Below are 27,713 nucleotides of genomic sequence, written 5' to 3' on the forward strand. Positions count from 1 at the left end.
AAGTCCAGTTCAACCTAACTAGGTCTTCTTTTATTCATTTTATAAATCAGGCTTCTGCAAGCTATTTCACTTGAAGAAAGGGTGCCATTCAAAAATAAAAATCCCCTGCAACAATCCAATGACAGTGAATAGGTTCTCCGATCATTCTGAAATGTCTCAGTATCGCTGTAAAGCTGTTCTAAATATTTATTACATAACTTTCTGTAATAAAAGTCACGACTGCCATGAAATTTACATGTAACTTTTTTTTTTAATCTGATGCAGAACATTATCAGTGAACAACCTTCATCCTAGAGGGGAATTCAGAGGGGGGACGTCAGTAACCACCTGCTCCCACGACCCTTCCAGCCTGGGGTTTAAAATAGGCATTTACTGCAAGGCTTCTGTGCGGACCCCTATCAGCACTGCAATCAGAGAACACTGGCGATGAGCACCCCGACAGGATGACACCTGTAGGTTTAAAAAGCAAAGGCAAACAAGCTCCAGAAGTGAGATGACAAATCAGTCACATGAATGGTAGCCGGCTGTCAGTTGGCCGACCCCTGCTGGGTCTTAAGGGAAATCTGTCATTGGGGCCACCTCGCCCTGGCAGGATGGGGTTAGGTCCTGGAAATGGGCCAATCGGATCAAAACGTGGTCTGAGTGGAGGGAACTGGCTCGGTGCCTCCCCAGGTCCTGGGATGAGTGAATTGATTGGGTCCCCAACATAGGGAAGTGTTAGTCTTTCATCATATTCACCACCAATAATTCCTGGAGGAAGGAGAGAGCTAGGAGGAAAAGGCCTAGGGTGCAAGGGGTTGGGATAAAATGGAATGGGGTGGGGTGACAACGGCGGGAAGATCACGTGCCGCCCTCTCTGAGCTTCTTTCCTTTGTTTGTGCTTCTTCTTGTACAGCTGTAGGAAAACAAGAACAAGATCTGGTGACTGGGATGTCTCCCCAAAGTTCCAATTTGCTTTCATTGTACAGACCTATACTTTTCTTTCCCCATCCCGCTACTGAGGCAGACAGACAAAGAAACTGGTGCCCAGAAGAGAGATTTTACCAGTGTCTTTAAGCAGGGACTAAGGCAGAGTCTCTGAATACCATGCCAAATAAACTCGACACTAACACACTGCAGCTGAGCAATTGTGCCAGCACGGAGCAGCAGTCTGCCCAAAGGAGGGAGGGACAGCTGAGTGACGTGTGCTTGCAAGACTGCAACCTAGAGCGCTCAAGCTGATACGCAATTTTAAGTCAGCCTTTTCTGAAACTAGAAAATTAAAATATTTGTTGAAAATATGCCACAAAATATAAAGTTAAGGTATTAGGGCAGGGGACATCATTTAAATTCACTTTTTCAACTTACAATATGTCCCTAATGGATCTCAATTTAAACAACAAAAAGTAGATGTCTATTTTAGAGGATGGCACTTATTTTGAACATATTTAAAGACTTTCATTGAATTTTATTATTCTCTAGTCCTTCATCCCAAGTTTTTCTCAATCCTACCAATGTATTTTACAGTAGGCATCCGCAAAAAATATAACGTCATTTATTCTTTTCATAATGTACTATTCTAACTAGCTGAATAGCTGAAGACTACTCCAGCACAAAAACAATTCACTTCAACAATTTTTTTGCAACAGAAGAAAGAGAATGTTTTATATCAAGTAAAAGTTAAAAACAATCACTGTGTTAAGATTTTTTTTCCTGTGTAATCACAAGAAATAAGGACTGAGTCTGAGTCAAAAGTTGAAAACATTTTCATTTACTGAAAATTAGCAATAAACTTAATGAAAACAGATTTCATTACATTATAATAAAAGTAGAAATATACCCTTCGTGTATTAATTCACTAGTTATTTCTGTGCTATGAATATTAGCCTTGATATTTAAAAACACCTACTTCTTTCCAATCTGTGTCTCGACCTCTGCCAGTACCATCTATAAAAGAAAAAAATATAGAGATTTAAAAATACTTCATTCATCCAGCATTAAGGAAACTGAAGCTTCTTCATTAGGCACAAAAAGGAACAGGACTCACATGTTTCACACACACTGGATCATCTGAACCTAACTCATCCTCCCTCGATGCCTGAGGGCAGTCGTCACTGCTCTGTGCTTCATGGGAATTCAATGCAGCGATGCTTTCAGGGATACAGAGGGCTACATGGCTGCTGTCTCCGGTACTAATGTCCCACACTTCATTTTCTCCCTCTAATTTCATCTGGGTGTGTCAGCTGCTTCTAACCCCAAGTCTCAGGTTACATTAAACTGGGTGATGACCCATGAGTGTCTGTCGTACAGCCCATGGTCATTACTGGAGGTCAAGCTGACCTGAGGTTTTCTTTCATAATTGGGTTTTCTCTCAACCATGCTATGAATGACTCGACTCTTAGACGTATGACCATAACTAAGTATTTTTTAATGTATTTATTAACTTGAAATACGTGAAATGAAGAAAGAAGAACCCCTTCAACTTTAAGTCTAAAGAAGTTTGGATAAAAGATAGTGGTGTCCTCTCTGGAAGTTATTACCCTGACATGGAAGAAAAATTTATAAACGCTCCAGCCCCATATCAGAAGGAGAAGAAAGACAGAGGGGAACAGAGTATATTCAAACCAATAGTCGACGAGAACTTTCCAAACTTGTGGACAGAACTGGATCCTCGAATCCAAGAAGCAAATAGAACACCTAATTACCTCAACCCCAACAGGCCTTCTCCAAAGAACACTGTATTGAAACTGTCAAAAATTAACGACAAAGAAAGAATCCTCAAGGCAGCCAGGGAAAAGAAGACGGTAACCTAGAAAGGAAAGCCCATTAGATTATCATCAGATTTTTCAGCAGAAACTATACAAGCCAGGAGGGGGTGGAATCAAATATTCAAACTATTGAAAGAGAGAAATTATGAGCCAAGAATAATATATCCAGCAAAGATATCCTTTAGATATGAAGGAAGAATAAAGACCTTTTCAGACATACAGAAGCTGAGGGAATTTTCTAACACACAACCTGCACTAGAAGAAATACTGAAGGAGGCTATTCGACCAGCAAAATAGGGATAATTTGTGGCAACCAAAACATAAAAGGGGGGAGAGTAAAGACCTGAACCGGAATATGTAAATGGAGAGGGTAAGCATGCTGAAGAAAATGGAATACTCTCAATGCGAAATTTTCTTTTACATAAACTTAAGGGTAACCACTCAAAAAAAATCCAGAACTGAAATGTATAACGTAATAAAAGAAACAGAGGGAAAAATCATAGAATACCACCACACAGAAATGACAGACAACAAAAAAAGGCAAAGAAACAATGGAGACACAGTCTTACCAGAAAACCAAAGATAGAATGACAGGAAATCCTCACATATTAATAATCACCCTAAATATAAATGGACTGAACTCAACAATAAAAAGGCACAGAGTAGCAGATTGGATCAAAAAACTAAACCCAATTATATGCTGCCTCCAAGAGACACATCTCAGCTACAAGGACAAACATAGACTCAAAGCGAAAGGGTGGAAATTGACACTCCAAGCAAATGGTACCCAGAGAAAATCAGGTGTAGCCATACTGATATCAGATGAAACAGACTTCAGGGTGAAAAGGTAACAAGAGACAAAGATGGACATTTCATAATGGTAAAGGGGACCATACAACAAGAAGACATAACACTCATCAATATTGATGCCCCGAAATATACCCAGCAACTACTAACAGAACTAAAGGGAGACACTGACCAAAACACAATTATAGTAGGGGACCTAAATACATCATTGACAGCTATGGATAGATCATCCAAACAGAAAATAAAGAAATAGCAGCTCCAAAGGACATTAGATGAAATGGACACAATTGACATTTATAGAGCACTTCATCCTAGAACAATGGACTATACATTTTTTTCTAGTGTACACGGAACATTCTTAAGGATAGACCATATATTGGGACACAAAACTAGCCTCAGCAAATTTAAGAAGATTGAAATCATACCAAGCATATTCTCTTATCACAAGGCTTTGAAATTGGATATCAACTGCCAAAAGAAAGCAGGTAAAACCACAAATATGTGGAGATTCAACAACATACTTTTAAAGAACGACCGGGTCAAAGAAGAAATAGGAGAGATCAAAAGATACATAGAAACAAATGAGAATGAAAATACATCCTACCAAAATTTTTGGGACACAGCGAAAGCAGTTTTAATAGGGAAATTTTTATCATGACAGGCCTATCTCAAAAAACAAGAAAAATCCCAGATAAATAACCTCACGTTACACCTTAAAGAACTAGAAGAGAAGAACAAATGAAAACCAAGGTCAGCAGAAGAAAGGAAATAATAAAACTCAGAGCAGAACTAAATGAAATAAAGAACAAAAAGACAATAGAAAAAAGTAATGTGACAAAGAGCTGGTTCTGTGAAAAGATTAATAAAATTGACAAACCCTTGGCTAGGCTCACTAAGATAAAAAGAGAAAAAGACACTAATAAACAAAATCAGAAATGAAATGTTATCACAGATGCCATAGAAATACAAAGGATCATCCAAGAATACTATGAAGGACTATATGCCACCAAATTCAATAACCTAGAAGAAATGGACGAGTTCTTAGAAACATACAGCCTTCCTAGGCTGAATGACGAAGAACTAGAAAATCTAAATAGACCAATCAACAGTAAAGAAATTGAATCATGTCATCTGAAACCTTCCAAAAAGCAAAAGTCTGGGACCAGATGGCTTCACTAGTGAATTCTACCAAACCTTCAAAGAGGACCTAATACCTGTCCTACTCAAACTCTTCCAAAAAATTGAAGAAGAGACAGTACTCCCTAACTCATTTTATGAGGCCAACATTACCCTGATACCAAAACCTGGTAAAGATAACACAAAAAAAGAAAACTACAGACCAATATCTCTGATGAATACAGATGCAAAAATCCTAAACAAAATTCTAGCAAATCGAATGCAACAATGCATTAAAAAGATTATTCATCACGACCAAGTGGGGTTCATCCCAGGGGCACAAGGATGGTTCAACATACGCAAATCCATCAATGTGATACACCACATAAACAAAATAAAGGACAAAAACCATATGATTGTATCAATTGATGCAGAAAAAGCGTTTGACAAGATACAACATCCATTTATGGTTAAAACACTTAATGAAATAGGTATAGAAGGAAAATACCTTAATATAATAAAGGCCATATATGACAAGCCCTCAGCTAATCTCATAATTAACGGTGAAAAACTGAAGCCCTTTGCTCTACGTTCAGGAACACGACAGGGCTGCCCCTGTCACCTCTGCTTTTCAACACACCATTGGAAGTCCTAGCCAGAGCAATCAGGCAAGAGAAAGAAATAAAAGGCATCCAAATTGGGAATGAAGAAGTTAAATTGTCACTCTCTGCAGATGACATGATGCTATATACAGAAAACCCTAAAGACTCCACCAAAAAGCTATTAGAAACAATAAATGAATACAGTAAAGTTGCCAGCTACAAAATCAATGTACAAAAAGTCCATTGCATTCCTATATACTAACAATGAAATCTGAGAAAAATTAAAAAAAAAATTCCTTTTGCAATTGTAACAAAAAGAATAAAATACCTAGGCATAAACTTAACCAAGGATGTGAAAGACCTATATGCTGAAAACTGTAAGACATTTTTAAAAGAAATTGAAGAAGACAGAAAGAAATGGAAAGACATTCCGTGCTCATGGATTGGAAAAATCAACAGTTAAAATGGCCATATTACCCAAAGCAATATACAGATTTAATGCAATCCCCATAAAATCTCAATGGCATTTTTTAAAGAAATAGAACAAAAAATCATCAGATTTGTATGGAACCACAAAAGACCTCAAAGAGCCAAAGCAATCCTAAGAAAAAAGAACAATGCTGGAGGTATCATACTCCCTGACTTTAGCTTGTACTACAGGGCAACAATAATCAAAACAGCATGGTATTGGCAGAAAAACAGACACACAGATCAATGGAATAGAATTGAGAACCCGGAAATAAACCCACATAAATATGGACAGATAATTTTTGACAAAGAAGCCAAAAATACACAATGGAGAAAAGACAGCCTCTTCAATAAATGGTGCTGGGAGAACTGGAAAGCCACGTGCAAAAGAATAAAACTGGACTGCTATCTGTCACCATGTACCAAAATTAATTCAAAATGGATCAAAGACCTAAGCATAAGACCTGAAACAATAAACTGCATAGAAGAAAACATAGGTACTAAACTTATGGACCTTGGGTTCAAAGAGCATTTTATGAATTTGACTCCAAAGGCAACGGACGTAAAAGCTAAATGAATGGGACTATACCAAACTTAAAAGCTTCTGCACAGCAAAAGAAACCATCGACAAAATAAAGAGGCAACCAACTGAATGGGAGAAGATTTTTGCAGACAGGGCCTCTGATAAGGGGCTAACATCCAAAATATACAAGGAACTCATGCAACTCAACAACAAAAAAACAAACAACCCAACTGAAAAATGGGCAGAGGACCTGAAGAGACATTTCTCCAAAGAGGACATACGAATGGCAAATAGACATGAAAAAATGCTCAACATCACTAATCTTCAGAGAAATGCAAATAAAAACCACAATGAGATATCACCTCACTGCAGTCAGAATGGCTATCATCAACAAGACAAATAATAACAAGTGTTGGAGAAGCTGTGGAGAAAAAGGAGCCCTCATACACTGTTGGTGGGAATGCAGATTTGTGCAGCCGCCATGGAAGGCAGTGTGGAGGTTCCTCAAAAAATTAAGAACAGAATTACCATATGACCAGTAATCCCTCTCCTGGGTACCTACCCAAAAAATCTGAAAACATTTATCCATAAAAACATATGTGTGTTCCAATGTTCATTGCAGCTTTATTTACGGTGGCCAAGACATGGAAACAACCAAAATGTCCCTCGATAGATGAATGGATAAAGAAGTTGTGGTATATATACACAATGGAATACTATTCGGCAGTAAGAAAAGATGAAATAGGACCATTTGTGACAACATGGATGGATCTTGAGATTATAATGCTAAGCGAAATAATTCAGACAGGAAAAGTAGAGAACCATGTGATTTCACTGATATGTCGTATATGAAACTGAAAACAACAAAAGAACAAGACAAACAAATGAAGGAACAAAAACTCATAGACACAGACAATAGTTTAGGGGTTACCAGAGAGTAAGGGGGGTGGGGGGCTCTAGAAGAGGGTAATATATGGTGATGGAAGGAGAACTGACTCTGGGTAGTGAACACACAATGTGAGATATAGATAATGTATTGCAGAATTGTACACCTGAAATCTATATAACTTTACTAACGACTGTCGCCCCAATAAACTTTAAAAAAAAAAAAAAATGGAGACACATACATACACACAAAAAAAGCTCCAGCCCCATAACACTGTATCAACAGGGAAATTCATGATAAAATCTGAACACTCAGATTACAAAACAGAGCTTATGAACCACAATCTGGAAATGAGAGAGACTGACTGTATTTTAAACCTGAACTTGATACAAGTAAAAAGTTCCTTTTACAGGTATTTTTTATCATAGCCTGCATTTTTTGTTGTTGTTGGGTCTTCCATATATGTTGGTCATTTTGTCTTTTCATTTTGTCTATAACGTTTTTTCAATTTCTGAGATGACATTTGCTGCCTCCTGGGACAAAATAACCTTTTAAACTTTGCATTCAAGGGTATAAATAAAGTAGTACAGGGACATTAGGAATCAAGAAGGAAGAAAAGGAAAAACCAGGTCATTCACACTTCTTACATTTTGAAGTTTGAAAGAAGAAAAATTTTTTAACAATCCAAATGAGTCTATGTAATTCTTTAAAAAGGGAAGGGGACCTCCCCATAGATTTTCACAGTTGCTAAGGTGGTATATTGTCATTTATGGCACCATCATTCAAAGTTTTTTGATGTGAACCACAAACATTTGACATCGTAACGCAGTATATATCTATGTATATATAACTGAAATACAAGTCTACTCCTATTCTATAAAATACAATCTGACTTTTCTTTTTTGTAAAATGACCCATTAAATTGATTTCATGACCCACCCTGGGTCAAACCACAGTTTAAAAAAACACTGATATGTAGTAAAATGGTGGTGGCAGAAAAGAAGTTCCACAATCAGGCTTCCAGCTTGTATCTGGAAATTCTTTTACATTTTGGATAACTTCTCCTCATCCCCCAAGTTCCTCTGTCATCACTGCTGCAATGAAGACCAGGTCACCCTGAATGTGACCATAAAGAAACACAGCTTCCCTAGCAACGTGCCACAGGGGAGGGCTCTCTCAAGCTGTACACTGGTCACAACCGTGGAAGTAGTTAGAAATGTAGCGGATTTCTACATCCAATACTGAGGATGGTCTACAGAAAGAGAATAAACTTATCTCACTTTCATTTTTCTATCCGGAAATAGTCTACTTAGTCTAAGGGGCTATTTGTGTTGCAAAGAACACAAAATTGAATGAGGAGAGTTTTCAGGACATAAGCAAAGGCTTAGGAAGCTTAGAGTCTCTTTACAATAAGCCAATGTTATGATAATTTGAAATTCTTTTTAAAAAGCCTATAACTAAAATCTTTTGGCAAGCTGAGTAATTAAGAATTAAGACCTCAGTAAGAAAGAGCCCTTCTCTTATTAACATGACATCATGGAAATCACCTCGAAAATCCCGCAGGTATAAACACCTCCACAGAAGTTGGTCATTTGACGCAATAAACAGGTCATGACAAACTGCAGACAAAGACAGGACAGAACGAACATCCAAAAGCCGGAAGATCCGTAGTTTCAGCTCCAATGGAAGGACCACCAGCCCAAATACATCCGGTAGGTTCAGTGCTAAAAGGAAAAAAAGAACAGGGTATCACTGAGAAAAGAACATCCAGCTTTCCCCACAGATTCTAAAGTTGCCAACTTGGGCCTTCCTAGAGAGGTAACAAATTCGATGGCAGTCTGAATTATCCAAGCACACATCATCTACGACAAATTTTTAGCAGGTTAGCTACATTACCACTACTAACTCTAAGCCCCTTGGTCCCTTATGTTTTAATGAAAAGACAAATACTTAATACAGATCAAATAAATAACTCTGACAATTTCTAAATATTAGCCAATGGCCTCTTTTGTTTTCAATGCAACAAAAAATTATCTACTCAACTACAGAAAATGGATATTCATGGCTTTTATAACTGGCTCCCAATGCTGCCATTTATTAGCCATGTGCCTTTGGACAAGTTACTTAAACTCTGTCTAACTCAATTTCTTCCTCTGTAAAATGGGTTAATAATATTACCTACCTGAGTTGAGAATTAAATGTGTTAATACATATAAAGTGCTTAGAACAACATCTGGCACACAATTAGCATTCTGGTGTTAGCAATTACTATTAGGAAGGCTGAAAAAAAAGGGGGCTAGATAAACTCAAAAACAAAACCAAAAAAATAATAATAATACATTCCAAAGTCAAAAATTAGTTTTCGATTATTAGCTCCTTTGAATACATGTGATACTATTCTCCACTAGCAAAGATAATCAAAATCCAATCGAGGGCTTTAAAATTCGCATTATACTCTCCCCTCACTACCGACTAAAGAAGAAAACTATGGTAATAATAGCCTTGGCACCATGCGACTCGAGACCTAAAATATTATTACTCTACATACTGATAGCAAATAAAAGCCGCACATCTATTTGTATAAACCTGAAATGACTTACCAGCTAAAGGATTATGGTAGGTTACGATGCTCAATCATTTTCTACCCTATAATTATACTTCCACACCCCACTACCATCAGGCTTGGCCATTTTTGACTTGTTTTGTCCAATGAAAGGCAAGCGCAAGTGGCATATCATCTCTGAGCAAAAGCTTTACGAACCAACACACGGCTGGGCCACTGGCCCTCTTTACCCTCTGCCACAAGAAAAGCACATTCTGGAAAAGAACCACTCCTTCAGTCAAAGCTAAGTTGCTCACAGCACGTACACGAGTGAGAAATAAATGTTGGCTTGAAGTAACTGAGATTTTTAAGTACTATTTACTACAACACAAATAAGAGCAAGCTGCCTAACACATGGATCTTGAGTCAATGATAAACCTCACTGAATTAGCTTCATCACCTATAATGAGAATAAAATCCACTTCAAAGTTGTTAGCATTAAATAGGAACACGTGAACACCCAAAGTACATAGCATAGCAGAGCGTCCCAATAAACATTGTTAAAAAAAAAACTTAGGCCAAATTTACAGGCTCTACATCATTTATTTATGTATTTATTGAACACTGATGGTGAGCCAGACCTTCTGCTAGGCCCTGAGCATACAAAATGAATAAGACATATTCCCTGATTTCAAGGAATTCATAACCTTAGGTGGAAAGAAATCGTATCAACAATTATGATACCCTGAAAAACGGGCTACCGTCAAGGTTATGTACAAAAATGCTGTGGAAATACAAAGAGGAAGTGAATAACATTTAAGAAATTAACATTTAAGCTTAGTCTTAAAAGAGCAGAATTTCATTAGGAGAAAAGAAAGAGTCATATGTCAGAGTCCCAAGAGTCCAGAAACTCACTACTCTTTCTAGCCATTTGACCTATGACAATTTATCATCGCTCACCTTGTCGGGTAAAAGCCAGAAGAGGATACACCAGCTGGTCTTTGAAAAGGCGAGAGAGCTTCTGAAGATCTTTGTATATCTTGGCTACGTTTTCCCCTAGAATATTTTTTTAAATGAAAAATCAAAACACAAGTGGAAAAACTTGAAATGGTGTCTTCTACTTCTGCCAAACCAAATCAAAGCAGTAAATAAATTTTCACAAATAATTCCCACAAGACATGAACCAAAGTCTCTAGGAGAAGAAATACATAGTATGTGACTGTGAAAACTGTACCTTAGATGTAGCGCAAAAAACCCCATGATAGCAAATTTAAAGCTGTACCCAACATATACAGCTCCTAGGCTACAATCACAGTAGGAAATGCTGTGGTGTGAGATTCGTACACAACAAAGACACACTGAGTATCTACCAATCTGTTCTGGGCAGCGGTATACTGGAGAACTGTGCTCATGGAGCTTAGATCCTAGTAGAATAATAGTATTTATCACACGATGACTATGTATCAGCAACTGTGCCAGGCATTGTCCAAGCTTACTTTAGAATCAGCAGTTCTCCCTAAGAGATAAATACTATTATCCCGGCTTTAAAAATAGGACAAGGTTTTGGGCAGCCAGATGGCTCAGTTGGTTAGAGCGCAAGCTCTCAACAAGGTTGCCGGTTCAATTCCTGCATGGGATGGTGGGCTGCGCCCCTGCAACTAAAGATTGAAAACAGCGACTGGACTTGGAGCTGAGCTGCGCCCTCCACAACTAGATTGAAGGACAGTGACTTGGAGCTGATGGGCCCTGGAGAAACACACTGTTCCCCAATAAAATTTATTTAAAAAATAAATAAGCAAAAATAGGACAAGGTTTAGAGAGCCCATCCGAGGCCTTATAGTAAGTGGCAGAGCAGGGTACAAACCCAAGTCTGACTCCAAAGCACTCACTTTAGCCACTACACTGCTACTCAAAGCGTGTGGTCCATGGATCACTGAATTGATCACCTGGGAAATGTGTACAACTATTGAATCTCAGGCCCCATCACGGACCGACTTCATCAGAACCTGCACTGCAGTAAGGTTCCCAGGGGACTCTTATGTACGTTACAACACGGGAGGCACCATCAAATTGCACCTGCCGTCCCCTCTTCAGTTTTGCTGTATATTTACCAAGTGTACAACATGGAACCCTCTGACCCACACCTATGGAAAGGAGACACCACCAACCACGGCACCAAAAAAGGTGGTTAGAATTCAAAGCTCTCTGCGCAGTGCCTAGTATATGTCAGTAATCATTTATGCTTGCTCCCTCCCCATTCCGTATTTATGTATTTCACTACCTACAATATAAAATACTCATTATAACATGATCAATAATGAATACAAGATGTGCAGCTAAACTCAAAAATCTTTGTTGTATGAACTACAATCTTGAGTTGAAATCAAATTTCAAGACATTTTAAAAATCAATTTGGTTAATGGCCTTTTTTCAAGTGTAAAAACTGATTTTCTTTAAACAGATTTTTTCCTTCAGCGATCTATTATAAAAGTAATGAGAAATTTATAAATGAAACATAAATAACAGAACCTAGGTGCTGTAACCACAGTGAAAATTACTTACACGGATTTGTCAAATGAGCAGCTCATTCTTGCCCAGCACAAAAAGTGCTACATTAAAAATATTCCATACTATGGTCCATAAACTTGTAATACAACTGTATTAACTTTCTTCCTCCCCTTTCATTTCCTTTTTCCTTTTCAACAGAAACCAGATAAAGAATACGTATCTGAGCTACATTCCTATAAAAGTTGTTTTTAGAAACAGGCCTAGCACTCAAATCCATTCTAATCCCAAACTTCCCCAAATTTTAAATTACTTCCAGGTCACAGAGCTGATAAAAGTTAGAAGTAATTTAAACTCCCCCAGACCTATTTCCTGACCTATAACATGGACATATAACCACCTCCTCTGCAGTAGAGTGTAGACGATCTCTTCTCCCCACTGCCAGGTCCTCCCTAGCGTGGAGATGGAGATAGTGTTGCAGCCAAGAAATGCAAGTTTTTCTGGTCCTGATGATAAAACCATCGTTACAGGCTTATCAGTCTAGGTGGTGAATTCTCAGCAGGGGCAATATTGTCCCCAATAGGGCAAAAGTTGGTTCTTGGAGGACAAACAAAATGAAATCCTAGTTATTACATTGGTTTGTGTGTCTCCAAAGGGCCACAGTATACAAATAAGTATACAGTATATCTATCGTATTCGATTTCATGGTGGAGAATGATTGGGGGGAAAAATGTGTACAGAGGCTCGGTAGGGGATCAATAATGAAAAAAGGTTAAGAAACGCTAGTCTAGTATGACATTAAATAGTCAGAGACCAACATACGTACTCGTATGGACAGTTGCCCCTTAAACAGCACAGGTCTGAACCACACGGGGCCACTTACATGCAGATTTTGTCAGTAAATGTACAACCAGCCCCCGTGTCCCTGGGTTTTGCATCTCAGAGTCAACCAAGAGCAGATAGAAAATCCTGCTTTCGATCCACAGCTGGGAATCCGTGGATGTGGAGGGCCGACTGTGTACATTGTGCGTCATTTTATAAAAGGGACTGGAGCCTCCGTGGAGTCTGCTATCCGTGGGGGCCCAAGAACCAACCTCCGTGGACACTGAGGGACACTTTAGTTAAGTTTGTGGGGAGTCAAAAGGTGTACGTGGATTTCTGACTGCGGTGCGGGACAGCACCCCTAAAGCCTCCGTTGTTCAAAGGTCAACTATATTCTGATGGCTCCTTTTCCTTTGGGTTTTAGTTCACGTAAGTCAGTCTCTCATGGGTGGGAACTAACAAGTCTCTAGGTCCAGATCTAGGTGGAATTCCCTGAAAAGACACTCCTTTACCTGCCATCTCCCACTACCCCACACCACTCTCCATCTGGACTTGAAATCCGTCTGAAGTTCACTATGAGGGTGAAACGGAATAATACCAGTAAAGGATCAAAACAAGCCCTTACAAGATGTCAGTTCCCTCTCCACCCCATCTCTTCTCCTTTCACCACCTACCCGCCTCTCATCCTTTGGGTTTACCTGAAAAAGGAAAAAGGAAAACTTGTCTTCTTTGTGTCTAATAATAATTCTATAGAATATAAGCAAAACTGCCTAGAATGCAAACTTCTGATAAAGTTCCACCCTGCATCAAATAGCAACCAAATTTATATAGGTTTAAGCAAACATCTTCCATAATGAACCTGCACTGTATGGTTTCCACAAAACACAGATTCTCCCCATACAGGTTAAATGCAATGCCAGAAAAATCTGCAAAGATTAATTCAGAAATTATGAAGCATCAATAGTGTGCAATGAATTGCATATTGGTGTCATTACATATTGGCAGTGTAAATATAATCCAGCATTCCAAGCTCCTAAGAAAAACAGGAAAGAAACAGAAACTCTGCAACACTATTTTGAATTTGCTTTTATCTCATTCAGAAATTTTCAGTCTTTTGAACATTACCTTTCAGTTTTTTTAAAGTGACCCTCTCAGAGCTTCATCCCAAATGTTAAATCATAGTTACATTACCTGATTCCTCTTTGCAAATAAAAGATTCTGGCAGCAGCTGCAATCTTTTCACACTTTTAATCTCATTGTTGATTTTTAGTGTAGCTGTAAACAAGCAAAAGAAAGATGATGAACAATTTTGTCACTTCATCAATTGCCTTCATTTTTCAGTATGGCGTTGCATTTCCTTGACCCCAATATACAAAGACATATTATACAAAACAAACTGCTCTATGCTTGCTTCCTTCCCTCACAGCAAAGTCCAAAGTGTAAACCTGCCATCTCATTAAATTAAAAATCACTCTAAAATACTACCTTTAAAAAACTACAGTAAGGGCCAGCCCGGTAGCTCAGGCGGTTAGAGCTCCATGCTCCTAACTCCAAAGGCTGCGGGTTCGATTCCCACATGGGCCAGTGGGCTCTCAACCACAAGGTTGCCAGTTCGATTCCTCGAGTCCCACAAGGGATGGTGGGCTCCACACCCTGCAACTAAGATTGAACACGGCACCTTGAGCCGAGCTGCCGCTGAGCTCCCGGATGGCTCAGTTGGTTGGAGGGTGTCCTCTCTACCACAAAGGTTGCCGGTTCGACTCCCACAAGGGATGATGGGCTGTGCCCCCCGCAACTAGAAAAAGGCAACTTGACCTGGAGCTGAGCTGCCCCCTCCACAACTAAGACTGAAAGGACAACTTGAAGCTGAGCTGCACCCTCCACAACTAAGATTGAAAGGACAACAACTTGACTTGGAAAAAAGCCCTGGAAGTACACACTGTTCCCCAGTAAAGTCCTGTTCCCCTTCCCCAATAAAATCTTAAAAAAAAAAAAAAAAAAAAACACTACAGTAAGCACCTTCATATAAGATCCACTAAGTATTACCAACAGCAGCTTATTAGGAATTGAACATGCAACAAGATTAATAGAAGACAGTTAAACACAATAAAATCATTATTTCTAACAGTGGCACTAAAACTCCACTTATTTTTTATTTAACCCTTGGCAATGAGTCTTCCCTTGTTTATTAAATGAATCCTGCTAGTTTTCACAGCATCATCTCCCTCTAGACCCAAAAGACCAATATCCGTGATGTTACCAGAGGGTGCACAAAGGCACACTTCATCTCATGCCATGAAAGAGCCAGTGATGTGCGGATGCCCACGTGCACCAAGCAGGATGTCCTGGGTGAAGGACAGATTTAAAGACACACTGCTCTTTTTCAGAGAACCAAGCCGAGAATGGCTGTCTGCCACAGAAGTCTGCCAGTAGCTGATTTGCCAAGAAGCGTAAAGGAACAAATGTCGGACACTGAGCAATCACAAGATATTTAGCAGCCATTCTCTTTAAATGTCCTGAAACTAGTAAATAGAGGTTATTCTACACATGTTGTTCAAGTGCTTATATATGAAATTGAGGCAAAAATTCCAACCTCACATTTACTATTTGGTAACTTCAACCCTGCAAGTTATGATGTAATGTAGCAGAATGATTAGATGCAGGCAGAAACTGTTGACCCTCCGCGTGTAAGAACGCCCAACTAAAAGTTACATTTGCTAAATGGGATGAAATGTTGGAGAAACATTGCTAGGTCCTGATGCCATCAGATATTCAAGTCCTGACAAAGGCAGAATGCCACCAAAGCTGTTAAAACTGACATTTTAAGACTTTCAAATAACATTTCAAATAATCCAGTGATTAAAAGGCAATAGCAGAAATTACATAATAAGGGACCAAGAACTATCTTTTATTTCAAAGATCAAGACAGTGTAAGTCAGTGGCTTTCAAAATAAATTTTACCAGAAAAAATCATTTTTCAAACAAAATCTTATAAGGGACCTCGATAATGAAACAAACACATTGCTGCTCAAAGTGTAAGCAGAAGCAGGTTCGTTCTACTAAGCTTCCTTCTTGCTTCCATCTCAGCACAAACTAGCAGCTGCTGAACAGGGTGAAAACCACTGAGCCACCAAAGCACCTGCCTTTGCTATAAAAGATGAGTTGTACTGAAAATGAAAAATGCAGCCATTCCAATCTTACCATACTGCCTGATCTAGCTACAAGGATAAACCTTAAAAATCAAAATGGAATGAAAATGAAAGGTTCTAGTCACTCAGCTGCATCTGCAGAATGTGTGACTATGAGACTGTTCCATAAGACCACTGGTGGTTGGTTGGTATGGACCAGTAGGTGGCATCTGAGCTAAAATGAATTACAAAAATGGGAAGTATTGCTGTCCCAGTGAAATTTCTTAATATGAAAGAGGAGAACAAGAAAAAGAAACTATTCAGTGACTTTCTTGCGGGTAGAGGAATAAAACGCACACATTCTAAGGCTTCACAATGCTTAGCAGTGTCTCTATGCATTTCTACACTGTTCAGAGAGGCCAAACTGAATAAAAAGTGACCCAGCTCCATCTCTTCCCTCACCACCTCATAGTTTAAGAACCTGGTTAAAAAATAAAAATAAAAAAGCTATCCACAGGCATAAAGAAAGAAAAAATATTCTTCAGAGAATTCTTATGTAATAACTCATCTCACACCTATTACAATTCTCCTGGAGCAAAAACATTACAAGGTTAAGACAGCAAAAGAGTATGGCGCCCCAAGAGCGCAGGCCTAAACATCAACCCGTATTCTATAACCTTTCAGACTCATGTTATCAATGGTCTAGGGATTAAACAAAGTTGAGAAGGACGCATAACTATTATCATGACAGCCAATCAATGAAGCGGCTCCAAAACATTTGAAGAGAAACATGAAGTACCCATAAACCAACAGCCATACCCATGCCACCAGATTACCGTTTATGACGACGAGGTTTCCCAAAGGCACACAAGTGAGAGCTGCAGCGCCGCCCTCGCAGAGCGGATGCGTGTACTGCAGCTTATACACACCACCCGACTTCCAGCTCTCTGGCATGGACATAGCTTTGGCTTCCGTCCCCTGGGGAATGAAATGACACGGAAACAAATAACGGAAAAAGGTATTACTCTCAAAAAGATTAAAAATCCAGGAAGCCCCTAACTTGTCTAGAAATAAGCATCCTTTCCATATGGCCCCCTTAATAAAATCTGTCATATCACTAATATTGCTATTAATAAAATTTTGATAGAAAGAACGTTACAATAGACTATTCTCCATCAAAATTTTTGTTTAAAGAGATAAAACAGCATCAGAGCTAGGGACTGATTTCTCTCTTCAAAAACTCACTTCTCTGCCTACAAAGCCATACCGTTATTCAAGACCCCGGCTCAAATAGCACTTCCTTTGTGAAGCCTTTTTCCAAAAAACTCCTGTTTGTCATTGCATCTCTTTTATCCCCTACCATTCTGTTCATATTTCTACTGTTACATACTTCTAATATGTTCTTTATCATAATACATTATAGTTTTCCTCTTATTTCTCTCCCACTTATGGACTCCGACAAAGAGGGCTGTCATTATATCCTAATTCCTGGCTCGGTGCATGCATGCTGCAGGAGTTCCATGATCACTGAATTATTCTGTCACTCGTAACACAGTCCATCGCTACCGTGTGGGCATACGCAGAATCCCAGGCTCCACCCTACAGTTACTAAATAGAATCTGCATTTTAGTAAGATCCCCAGGTATTCTCAGGCACATTCAAGTTTGAGAAACTCAACTCTAAATGCTCTCCTCTGTGAATCTCTGGCATCCTATGTATGTGTAAGTCTCCCCTAGAATTTAACCAATATGTATAATGGTTGTCTACCTGTCTCTCTCCCACTCTTGTCTCTCTCCCACTCTATAAGCAACCCGAGAGCAGAGACAAAGCACTGCACCTGACACTGGCAGACACTTATCAAATGGGTAACGAATGAATGAAGGTAAGCAACTACAGTGTAAGAGCAATGTCCATCTTCCTAACTGAATCCTAGTAAGTCACGGGCAACTCATAGAGCCATTAATGTAAAAAAATAACCCAGTGAGCCACCTATCTAGGCATGCCCAATCCACACCCACTGACTACATTTTATCTACATATTATCATATATAATCTTTTGTCTTTTTTTTTTTTCAACCAGACTTGTCATCACTTCTATAATAGTAACTAAAAACTGACAAAACAAATGAGGGAGAAAAAAGAAGGAAAGAGGGACGGGAACATTTACTGACCGCCTGCTGTGTGCCCATCCCCGTGTTCAGCACTTTACAATCAATAGCCAACCATATTTACTAGGGAATCGAGAGGACACAGCATCCGAGTGATGGTTACTGATGCACCCCCTTCCCCATGGGAAACTTAAACCCTAACAGGATGGTTCCCTGCCTGTCGTCTCACCTGAGGTATGTAACCCGACTCCAACATGAGAAGATGTATGGACACTATCAAGGCATCACAGGGACTGGAGCAGTCAGCTGACTGATACAGGGTCTCGAGGGAATGGGGCACCTGCCCTTCCGCGGCTTCACTGCACAGCATGGGTTCCGAGGGACAGAAACCCGCGCCTTCTTCCATGTCCACGATGTCTTGAATTGACTCGGCTTCAAAATTCTGACTAGGCCCTGACTGCAAAGGATAACAAAACAGTGAATTCATTAGAAAGACGTTTACTTTTACACGGTATAACCTGTATCCTCAAGTGAACTGAGATTAGGGCTCAGAGCCAAAGCACATTATTGGGTTCAGACATGGGGCATGCTGAAGTGAGCCCTCCTACGTAAAGTAGCCTACATAATAAATATGTAAATAAACCTACTCCTCCGTCCCAAATTCTTAATCTCCATTCATTCTGGCCGATACGCCGAAAACCTGGAAATCGTCCTAGACTTCTCCTTCTACCTAACGAAATCCACCCCCAATCTGATCAGTCTTCGAAGTCCCACTGACTCTATCTCCTAAATATCTCCAACATCTGCCCCTGCACGCTCCAATGGTACTTCAGGCTCATCATTTATCTCCTGACTTTCAGCAACAGCCTCCCCAGGTATCCTGATTCCACTTCCGTGTCTTCCAGTACAGTCCACCACTGCTGCCAGAATCCAATTATGTCCTATGTCCCAGCTTAAAACTTGCCAGTGTGCCCCCAATGAGGACAGTAGCATTTCCCTAAATTGTGCCTTGAAACGTGACCCCTAGAGGTTCTCGGGGGAAAAAAAGAGGTCTACAATAAGTCTGGAAAACTCTGCGTGCTGTGGCCACCTAGCCTTACCCTCCATATTCACAAAACATGTTTTGTCATTATAAAGCTCTGAGACGTCCAATAATAAGTGCACAGAGCATTTAACCAAGAAACACTATCCCCCCTCAACATTCAGCATCCCCCTAACACTTACTTATGATCTCACGAAACAAGTTTTTCATAGAGGACACGCTGGGAAATGCAGGCCTGCAATAAAGTCCAAACTCCGCAGCATACAAGGCCCTTCATCACCGGATCCTGGACTCGGTACAAAGTTCACTTTCTGCCAGCCCCTGCCTCCCCACTCTAGTATCCCCGCCTCTTCAACAAGGTAACCCAGACTGTGCCACTGTGCCTTGGAAAGGCCTTGGTTACAGGCTGCATCACACTGTATTGCACTTTTCTAATTACACACGTACATCCTACCGTGACTACAAGCTTAGAAAGGAACAGACTACGTGTCACCCATTTATGTAACCCCAGTACAGCACCTGGCACCTAGTAGGTACTCAATAAATGCTTGAACAAATGCAGAAGGATATCTTACAATGTCGTGTTTTTGTTTTCAGTGTTTTCTCATTTGTACCACATGAAAATGCTATAAAATAGGCAAGACACATGATGTCGTCGTTTTATACGTGCTGTGACTCAGATTAAAAAACAATCAAGGTTACCAGCTAATATAAATTTGAAATAAACTAAGACCACCAGACTCACAGTTTGGGGCTTTTAGGCTAATACACTCCTTCAGTAAGACTAAGTTACCTGTATTAATTTTGCTCAAAAAGTGTTTCCTGAGCATGTGCTCAACTCTTAATGCAAAGCACGTTTCTTCTTTTTAAAGTTCATATTTCCACTAAAGAAGCGGTAGAGGAAATTAAAAGTACACAGTATGAGTCAAAGGCAGCATGAGGCTATTCTTCCAAAATCCCTGAGGATCTAAGCCCTGATGGCTTATGGAAAAGATCCAAATTCACTTGTTAAAACCTAGTGGCCAATGACAATCCGTGCTACCTAAAAAGGAGACTCCACCATATTTTGAACAAATGGAAACTACTTATTAAAACCACTTAACACCTAATTAAATTATAAAGTGTATTGGCTCTCTGCTTCTTACCTATCGATTATGCCTAACTCTTGGCCATTAACTACTGACTGCCAGTTATGTGGGAGAGAACGCGAGTACATGGGGAAAAAACATAAAAAACGTTGCCGTAAACTGATAATGACATACGAGGAAGACATCAGAATCCCCTGGTGAGCTTATCAAACCTTACGCCCACTCCATAAGAACCACTGACATTCTGAGCCATTCTGATATGATAAAAATATTTCTCATTCTTCACAAATGTGGAAATGGAAAAAGAAAATGCTCAGCACCGCCTCTCTGAATAGATCATTTGTTAGATGTCATTTTACAAACAACTGGAACAAATAACTAAAATGCAGTTTCCCATTAAACACTCAACAGGTATTAAATGAATTCCCAAACATAATAAGAAAATTAATTTACACTTAACTCCAAGAGTAAAGTTTTCCTATTGTTCCAGGTTTTGCCCATCTGTTTTCCTACCTAATGCTCCACTCTACATTTAATTAGCAGACTCTATTGTTTCAAGTACTTAGAGCATTATTTATGAGATTTCAAGCTCAGCTTCCACACTAAGATTTTACAGTCACCCTATAAAAGTCTTGGAATACAAAATGCCATGCTTTTAGAACTTAAATTACTACCTTGAGGCAATATTAATTTCTCAAAATTTTCCAAAAAGAAACCAGTAAAGTAACTATCACATATACTATGAAAAGTTCCATTTTATTGGACAATTTTAATAGTACACAGAAGTAAAGGGAATGGGCCTTTCTACAAGAATCTCTGAATAAGTCTATCAGCAAAAAAGATTCAGAAATGTAATTTAAATATGTGGCTCTCATTTATCTCTATAAAACAGAAACACAGAAATACATAATTTCTTTAAAAAATCATAAAAATATTTGAGCTTTATGAAAGCTTTTTTTAACTTGTTTAATTTCTCGGGATACTATCACTAAAAATCTGGACATAGATGATTTTCATAATTTACAAACCTATTAAAAAGTACTTTCTAATATCTGTCTATACTAATGACACGACAGACACAATCATGTTTAAGGCCCACAAAAAAAAATAAGCTGAAGTGACAAGTACACACACACAAAACAATTAACAAGATGGCATATATATTGGTATTAAGTGATACAGTGATCACTTGTGCCATACAAGAGATCAAAAGGCGGGATAATAAATGAGCTCTTTACAAGGCAATAAAGGTAACAAAGAGAAATTAAAGAAAATGACTGGGCTGTGGTTGGCAGGGCCTTGGAAGATAGATACAGACAGGAGAGGGAGGAAACGTCGTGGATTACAGGCTGGGTGAGAGCAAGAGCAAAGGCAGGGAGCGGTCACTGGGGTGGGTGTGTGCGCACGCGTGCACTTGCGACACGTGAATGTGTTGGCTGGCAGAGGGAAAATGATACGGAGTCTGATCTGACAGGAGATGGTAGTTTACAGGAGGGAAGAACAGAAAGTAGCCCTGCAAAGGCTGTGTGGCAACGTCTCAGAAAGCCTTCAACACAAGGACATTTTCTAGCTCGGCAGCACGACAGGGTTGAACTGGAAATATTTGGTCTTTTCCAATTCAAAAATATGACAGAGAGTAACTAAAGAGCAAGAGAACAACAAAATCAAAAACGTGTAGGAAGAAGATGAACCTAAGCAGACTGAAGAACAGACACTGAAAGCTTGGAATGGGAAGGAAAAACTGGCAGGGCTTGTTAAGGGGCTGGATATAAGGAGCCAAAAATCACTCGACTAGTGTTTTAAGCTCAGGAAAACACTAGTACCACAGACAAAGACGGTGGCTGATTTGGGAGGAAGAGAACATCAGTGCACATATTTTCAAATTTATGCTGGCATGTAGCTCTGAGGTAACAATTTTTAAAATCCAGGTATACATGCCCTGCAGATCATTTGGAAATAATTGGACTTATATGTAGCCTTAATGAGTGGAGTCGACCACAGAAACAAAGCTGGAAACGTTAAGTTTAAAGGCAACAATAGAAGCCAAGGGATACCTTATCTGAAGGAGTAAGCGTCTAAACAAAACAAAGTGCTAAAACCTGGGTTCTTCCGAATGCCAGCCCAATACTGACCCAGGCAGGTAGCAGTTTAGATTGCATTTAGCAATCTACTGATGACGATTATCCTGACTGGCTAAAACTCAACTGGGGTGTATGATTTATTCACGACCCATACCTTGTCTTGCTATCAATACCCACCATACTGTCAACACTCCGGACATCAGACTGGGCTGCCTCTCCTCGGCATGAGTCACTCCGCTGTTCATCCTGTGTGCGAGACTGATGGGAGCTGGCGGCCAAAGAGGGTTGGTCATTACTCTGGAGTGAGGAATGCTCTGAATCTGTGGATGAAGGTAAGTTAGGTGCTGGAATGGCATCTTCCAGAATCAAACATATCAAGTCCCCAGAAACAATCCCATATGAAGCCAAGGTCTCTTCATCTCCAGTGAGGGCATCCTTGTTGTTCAATGTAATTGCAAACCGGGTATCAGAACTGCCAAGAAAGACGGATAAGGATGGTAAGAGCTACCTGTTACAATTATCCTCAATAATACATTTGGAACATATATAAGGTACATAGTATGACCCTAGAAAAAGTAAGTAATGAAAACAAAACAAAAATAAGAAGGAAGCTAAAGTTTCTGGAAAACCTATCAAAATGATTCATTCTTATCACCAAATGCCTAGGTTATAAATTTTTTAATGGCTAAAATTCTAGCCTGGGAGATAGGATACAGAAATTCTCTATCATTAATCCATGTTTTCATAAATTCTAAGACATACACTTTTTTAACATTTTGACATCTTTGAAATAGGGATGTTCACTTAAAATCAATGACATATCACAGCTCAATTAATTGACAGCATTGTTTCCTTCAGTGTTACATATAACGTGTCTTAAGAGTGACAGCAACTGAGACTCAATGAAATACAGTCTTTTTAAAATATAAATTATATCCCATCATTCCTCTGCTGAAAACCCTCCAATGGCTTCTAATTGAACTTGGAATAGAATCCTTAATGGGGCATCCAAAGCCCCACGTTTGGCCGGGACCTGCTTCTCCTACGTGACCCATCTTGTGCCATCCATCCTCTCACTGACTGTTCTCTATTCACATGAGCTTTCCATCCGTCCTCAGAACAGATCAACTTCATTGCAGCCTTTGGGTCTCTGCACGTGCTTTTCTAGGTCTTCAAGTGACTGACTGACTCTTTCTCATCATTCAGGTCTCAACTCAAATGTCACCTTTTCAGAGATGCCTGCCACCCAGCCTCCATCACTCTATTCTATCCTCATGTTTTATTTTTATTGCAATACCACTATTTGAAAATATATTTATTGTCTCTCTTCCCCACCCCCACACTAGAACTTAAGTTTTGTACGATCAGGTATCTTGCCTGTTTAGTTCAAAGCTGTATCTGTAGCACTTGGCAAAGAAAAGTATTTGTGAAATAAATGCAAACTAACATTAGTTGGGAAGATCAACACGAGACTGAAATCTGGGTTATCTAATCAACGTCCTTACAGGATGGTTAGCTTACGTTGGTTCCAAAATACTAGACCCATGTCCTAAGTGAATATTCATAATCACAAAAAGTTAGATGAGTATATGTAGAAGACTGAGTACAAATTCATCCATCCTACTGATAAGTACAAGTTCACCCTTCTTACTGATGACCAGTTATGATGTCTTTTACATGGAAGAGAGCACAAATCCAAAATCTCACTGGTAAACAAGCTAAGAGCTCAAATTACCCTGAAGCGATGAACTCCCATCCTTTCCAAATCAGATTATCTGACCTTGCAAGAATAACCATCACTCCACCGCACAGTGGTGAGGAATAATTAACAAACCATTGTAGACTATTTTATAAGACATTTACACTCAGCAATGCTGACTTCATTAACTTTTTGAAAAGAGAAAGGATGAAGTCCTTTGGAAATCATGCTGTTTATTCTTTCTTACAAAGCTGCATTTTCGAAAGTGCTGAAAAAAATTCAGTTTTTTCTTTCACCTATAAAGACATTTTTTCTTACCAATTAGAGTGTCTTTGGTTGAAAAATTACTGAGGTTTTAGAAACTATTCCTGCTTATTAGAAAATAAGTAGCTACATGCTCCTATTTTCAAACGCTTTGATAAATGTTGAAATCTGCCAGCTGCCCAGAAAAATACCACCCCAACTTTGGTAGAAAAAAAGAGAAACACCTCAAATGAACTACGTGTTTATGGATCATTTGTCACAGCAAAAGGTTGTGTTTTTTTTAATACAACGTTCATTCAAATATCTATTTATAGAAAAAGTAAAGAATTGTCTGCTTAATAAAAATGTCAAGCCTTCCTCCCTATAGAAAAAGGGAAGAGCTATTTCTAAAATAATACATGGTTTTCCAGGAGAGGCTTTAAAAAAAAGTTTTCTGAAATTGTGGGGGAAAAAAAGAAAAAGAAACTTGTTCATCAGGAAATAAAATATTTTTTAAAATATTTTACGGCAACCCCAGATCTACTTGCTCAGCAAAGACATTTTAAAAATAATGTCACATGGACATTTTAAAACTGACCATTTATCATAAAATGAACATACTTCAGAAGAGTGAATTTCCTTTCACAAGCTGAAGTTTATATTCTTTCCAGTTAACCACCCTCAATGGTAAAAACAAACCTGAAAGAGAAACTAACTGGGGCCCTTGGGTAAACAAAGCGTCATTGGGTTTCACATGCTTTCGAGCCTAATTAAATAACAAAATATATACACATGTAGATTAAAATACCTTAAAAAGAGAAGTTAATTCTGAAAAATTGTGGAAGGGTAGTGATGCCAGCATGCAAAACAACTTAGGTTTAACACCAAGGAATAACAATAGGTATGTCACTTAATATAATGTTTAAAGGGGTTATGTCAATACCGCATTTTGTTTTTATTTCTCGTAATTTGGAAAAAAAAATGAGGCTTATTTTTAATGTAATAATGCCTTAATCTGAAAAATGAATGGGTGAGAAGTTCATAATATGGCTCATTTTATTGAATTTCCTAAAAATAAAATTTTAGTTTGTAAAAGTCTTATAAAAAGAGCCACTTAAATAACAAAGGTTTTCTTGTGAAGAATTCACCTAAAAAACCCCAGCGAACATCTTTTTTATTCTTTCCTTAGTACAAAATTCCAAATTTCTAGCTCCGTATTTGAAGAGGGCCACCGTTACTTTTGCCCCTCTATTCCCAGAATATTGTCCCCAGAAAATACCCTGTGGAAACAAAGCAGCCTCATCTGCAGCCCCATAAATGAATAACAGAATTTGATCCTTTACTTCTTAATGTCACTGCTCCCAAACTGCAAACTCTCCAGAGTCATCATAAGGCCTGCGTTTGCCTTAGTTTTAGCTAAAAGCAGCATCTCGCCCAGGATAATCATATGATTTGAGACACGCCGACGCGCCGCACTTTGTAAAACTTTGCGGCGGGTAAGTCAAAGTGGGCACCGCGGCGCCTGGCACGTAAACGTTCAATGGAGTCTTAAGATTACTGCAGCCTCACAGCGGCGGCACAAGTTTCAGATGGCCTCGGAGGGAGGGCCGATTGCGAACTCCTCCTAATACTTCCCAAACTTTTCAACTAACTACCCCATCAGCTGGAGTTGGTGAATTTAAACCCCTGAGAGCCTGGAAAGGTTTAACCCAAACCAAATCCATAATTTCCAACTTTACATTGGAAAGGGCGGAACGGTGTCGCGTGCTAGCCTACTCCTGGGTTCTGTTACTGCCAGAACGGAAGCGACGGCTCACCCTGGAGGGGCACGGAGCCCCCGCGACGCTGGGCCATGTTCTCCGCGAGCCGGGACCCCAGCGCCGCTCTCCGCCCGGTCTGTGTGCGTCACAGTCCCGGGGCGTCAGACCCGCGACGCGGCGGCCACTGCCCGCCGCACGTGACGGCCAGGCCCGCGCCCGCCGGCACGCCTCCCGCAGCCCGAGGCGCGCCAGCGCCTCTCCGCCGTGCGCCCGCCGCAGCCGCTTACCTGTACCCCCAGGTGGGCAGCAGGGCCTCGCTCAAGTGCTCACGCAGCTGCCCCAGCGTGGGCTCCGTTTCGGGCATCTCCAGCGGCCAGGTCTGCTTCTGAAGCCGCACCCGCAGCTTCATGGCGGCGGCGGCGGCGGGGCCCAAGGGCCTGGACCCGGAGGTGGCGACGGTGACGGCGGCGCGGCCGGACAGCTCCCGTCTCAAGCGGCGGCGGCGCCGAAACGGCGACTACCGGTGCTGGAGGGGTGCTGAGGGGTAACGGGGAGAAGGCCCCGCCGCGGCGGCCGCGCTGCGGGCGGGTCTCTTGAAGCGGAGCACTCGGCCCCTCTCCTGAGGGCGCCCTCTGGAGCTCACCCCGCGAGCGGGCGGCTGGCGTCCTGCCCGGAGCCAGGGTGCTCGGGAACTTGACGATCGATGACTCGGCGCTCAACGGCGCCACCTGGGAGCTCGAGGAGCGCGCTGCGCAGGCGCCGAGCCTGCCGCGGGCTGCGGGTGTCACGCGAGGTTCTTGCACGCCTTGGCTGTGCCCATGCCTTCCAGGTGTACCTGGAGAATGGTAGCGCTGAGAGGGATGCTGCAGACGACACACCTCGCCTCTCCGCCAGGTTAAGGTGTGCCTGGTTCTTAGCCCAGTTCTGCCGCGGCGCTCAGTTCCTGCGGCATCTGCTCTGAGAAGCCTAAGGTTGAGTTCAGGCTCTGGTCATTTGCTCCTGTTACAGCAAAATGTGAACCAGCTTGTGATCAGTGATCTACGTGTGTCGGAGAGTGTGTTAGTATCCTGTTGCCGCATAGCAATCGCCCCAAAGCTTAACAGCTGAAAACCACATGTGTTTACTGCCCCATAGTTTTTACAGGTGAGGAATTTGGGCCTGGCTTAGCAGGGTGGTTCTGACTTGGCCTCATGAGATTACAGTCAAGATGTAGGCCAAGTTTGCAGTCATCTGAAGTGTTGAGTGGGACTGGAGCATCTACTCCCAAGATGGCTCACTCACGACTGTTGGCAGGAGAGGTTAGTTATTCACCGCATGGACCTCCGTGTAAGGCCACTTGAGTGTCCCCATGACATAGCATCTGGCTTCCCTCAGAGCAAGTGACCCCAGAGAGACTACGGCAGAAGCCACAACGTCTTTTATGATCTAGCCTCAGAGGTCACATACCATCATTTCTGTCATATTCTACTGATCACAAACCAAGCCTTCAGTGTGGGAGGATCAACCCTAAGGCATGAATCCCAGTCAATAGTCAGGGATCACAGGG

General features: G+C 40.5%; 1 protein-coding gene across 2 annotated transcripts; it reads right to left on the reverse strand.

Moving 5' to 3' along the window:
* Positions 1 to 225: 225 nt before the first annotated feature.
* Positions 226 to 27,497, reverse strand: FBXO7 (F-box protein 7). Of its 2 annotated transcripts, none has more exons than XM_033117616.1 (9): positions 26,225 to 26,350; positions 22,643 to 22,785; positions 18,484 to 18,711; positions 16,983 to 17,124; positions 14,210 to 14,293; positions 10,652 to 10,747; positions 8,697 to 8,873; positions 1,889 to 1,926; positions 226 to 895 (listed from the first exon to the last, which is right to left on the reverse strand). In XM_033117616.1, exons 1-9 carry the CDS (start codon positions 26,259 to 26,261, stop codon positions 506 to 508), a joined length of 1,335 nt encoding a protein of 444 aa, XP_032973507.1. In that variant the 5' UTR covers positions 26,262 to 26,350; the 3' UTR covers positions 226 to 505. The 2 variants fall into 2 exon arrangements, with proteins under 2 accessions (XP_032973507.1, XP_032973506.1); XM_033117615.1 differs by lacking the exon at positions 26,225 to 26,350 and adding an exon at positions 26,455 to 27,497 and having other exon boundaries at positions 227 to 895; positions 22,643 to 22,937.
* Positions 27,498 to 27,713: the final 216 nt, after the last annotated feature.

The sequence above is a fragment of the Rhinolophus ferrumequinum genome, chromosome 10 (genome assembly GCF_004115265.2).
Source record: "Rhinolophus ferrumequinum isolate MPI-CBG mRhiFer1 chromosome 10, mRhiFer1_v1.p, whole genome shotgun sequence".
Taxonomy (NCBI): Eukaryota; Metazoa; Chordata; class Mammalia; order Chiroptera; family Rhinolophidae; genus Rhinolophus; species Rhinolophus ferrumequinum.

Coding starts and splice junctions, on each gene's coding strand:
- FBXO7 (XM_033117615.1), bottom strand. CDS start 26,576: ATGAAGCTGCGGGTGCGGCTTCAGAAGCAGACCTGGCCGCTGGAGATG. Junction 22,938..26,454: donor CTGCCCACCTGGGGGTACAG/GTAAGCGGCTGC, acceptor CTTTCTTGGCAG/TTCTGATACCCGGTTTGCAA. Junction 1,927..8,696: donor ATACCTGCGGGATTTTCGAG/GTGATTTCCATG, acceptor TTTCTTTTATAG/ATGGTACTGGCAGAGGTCGA.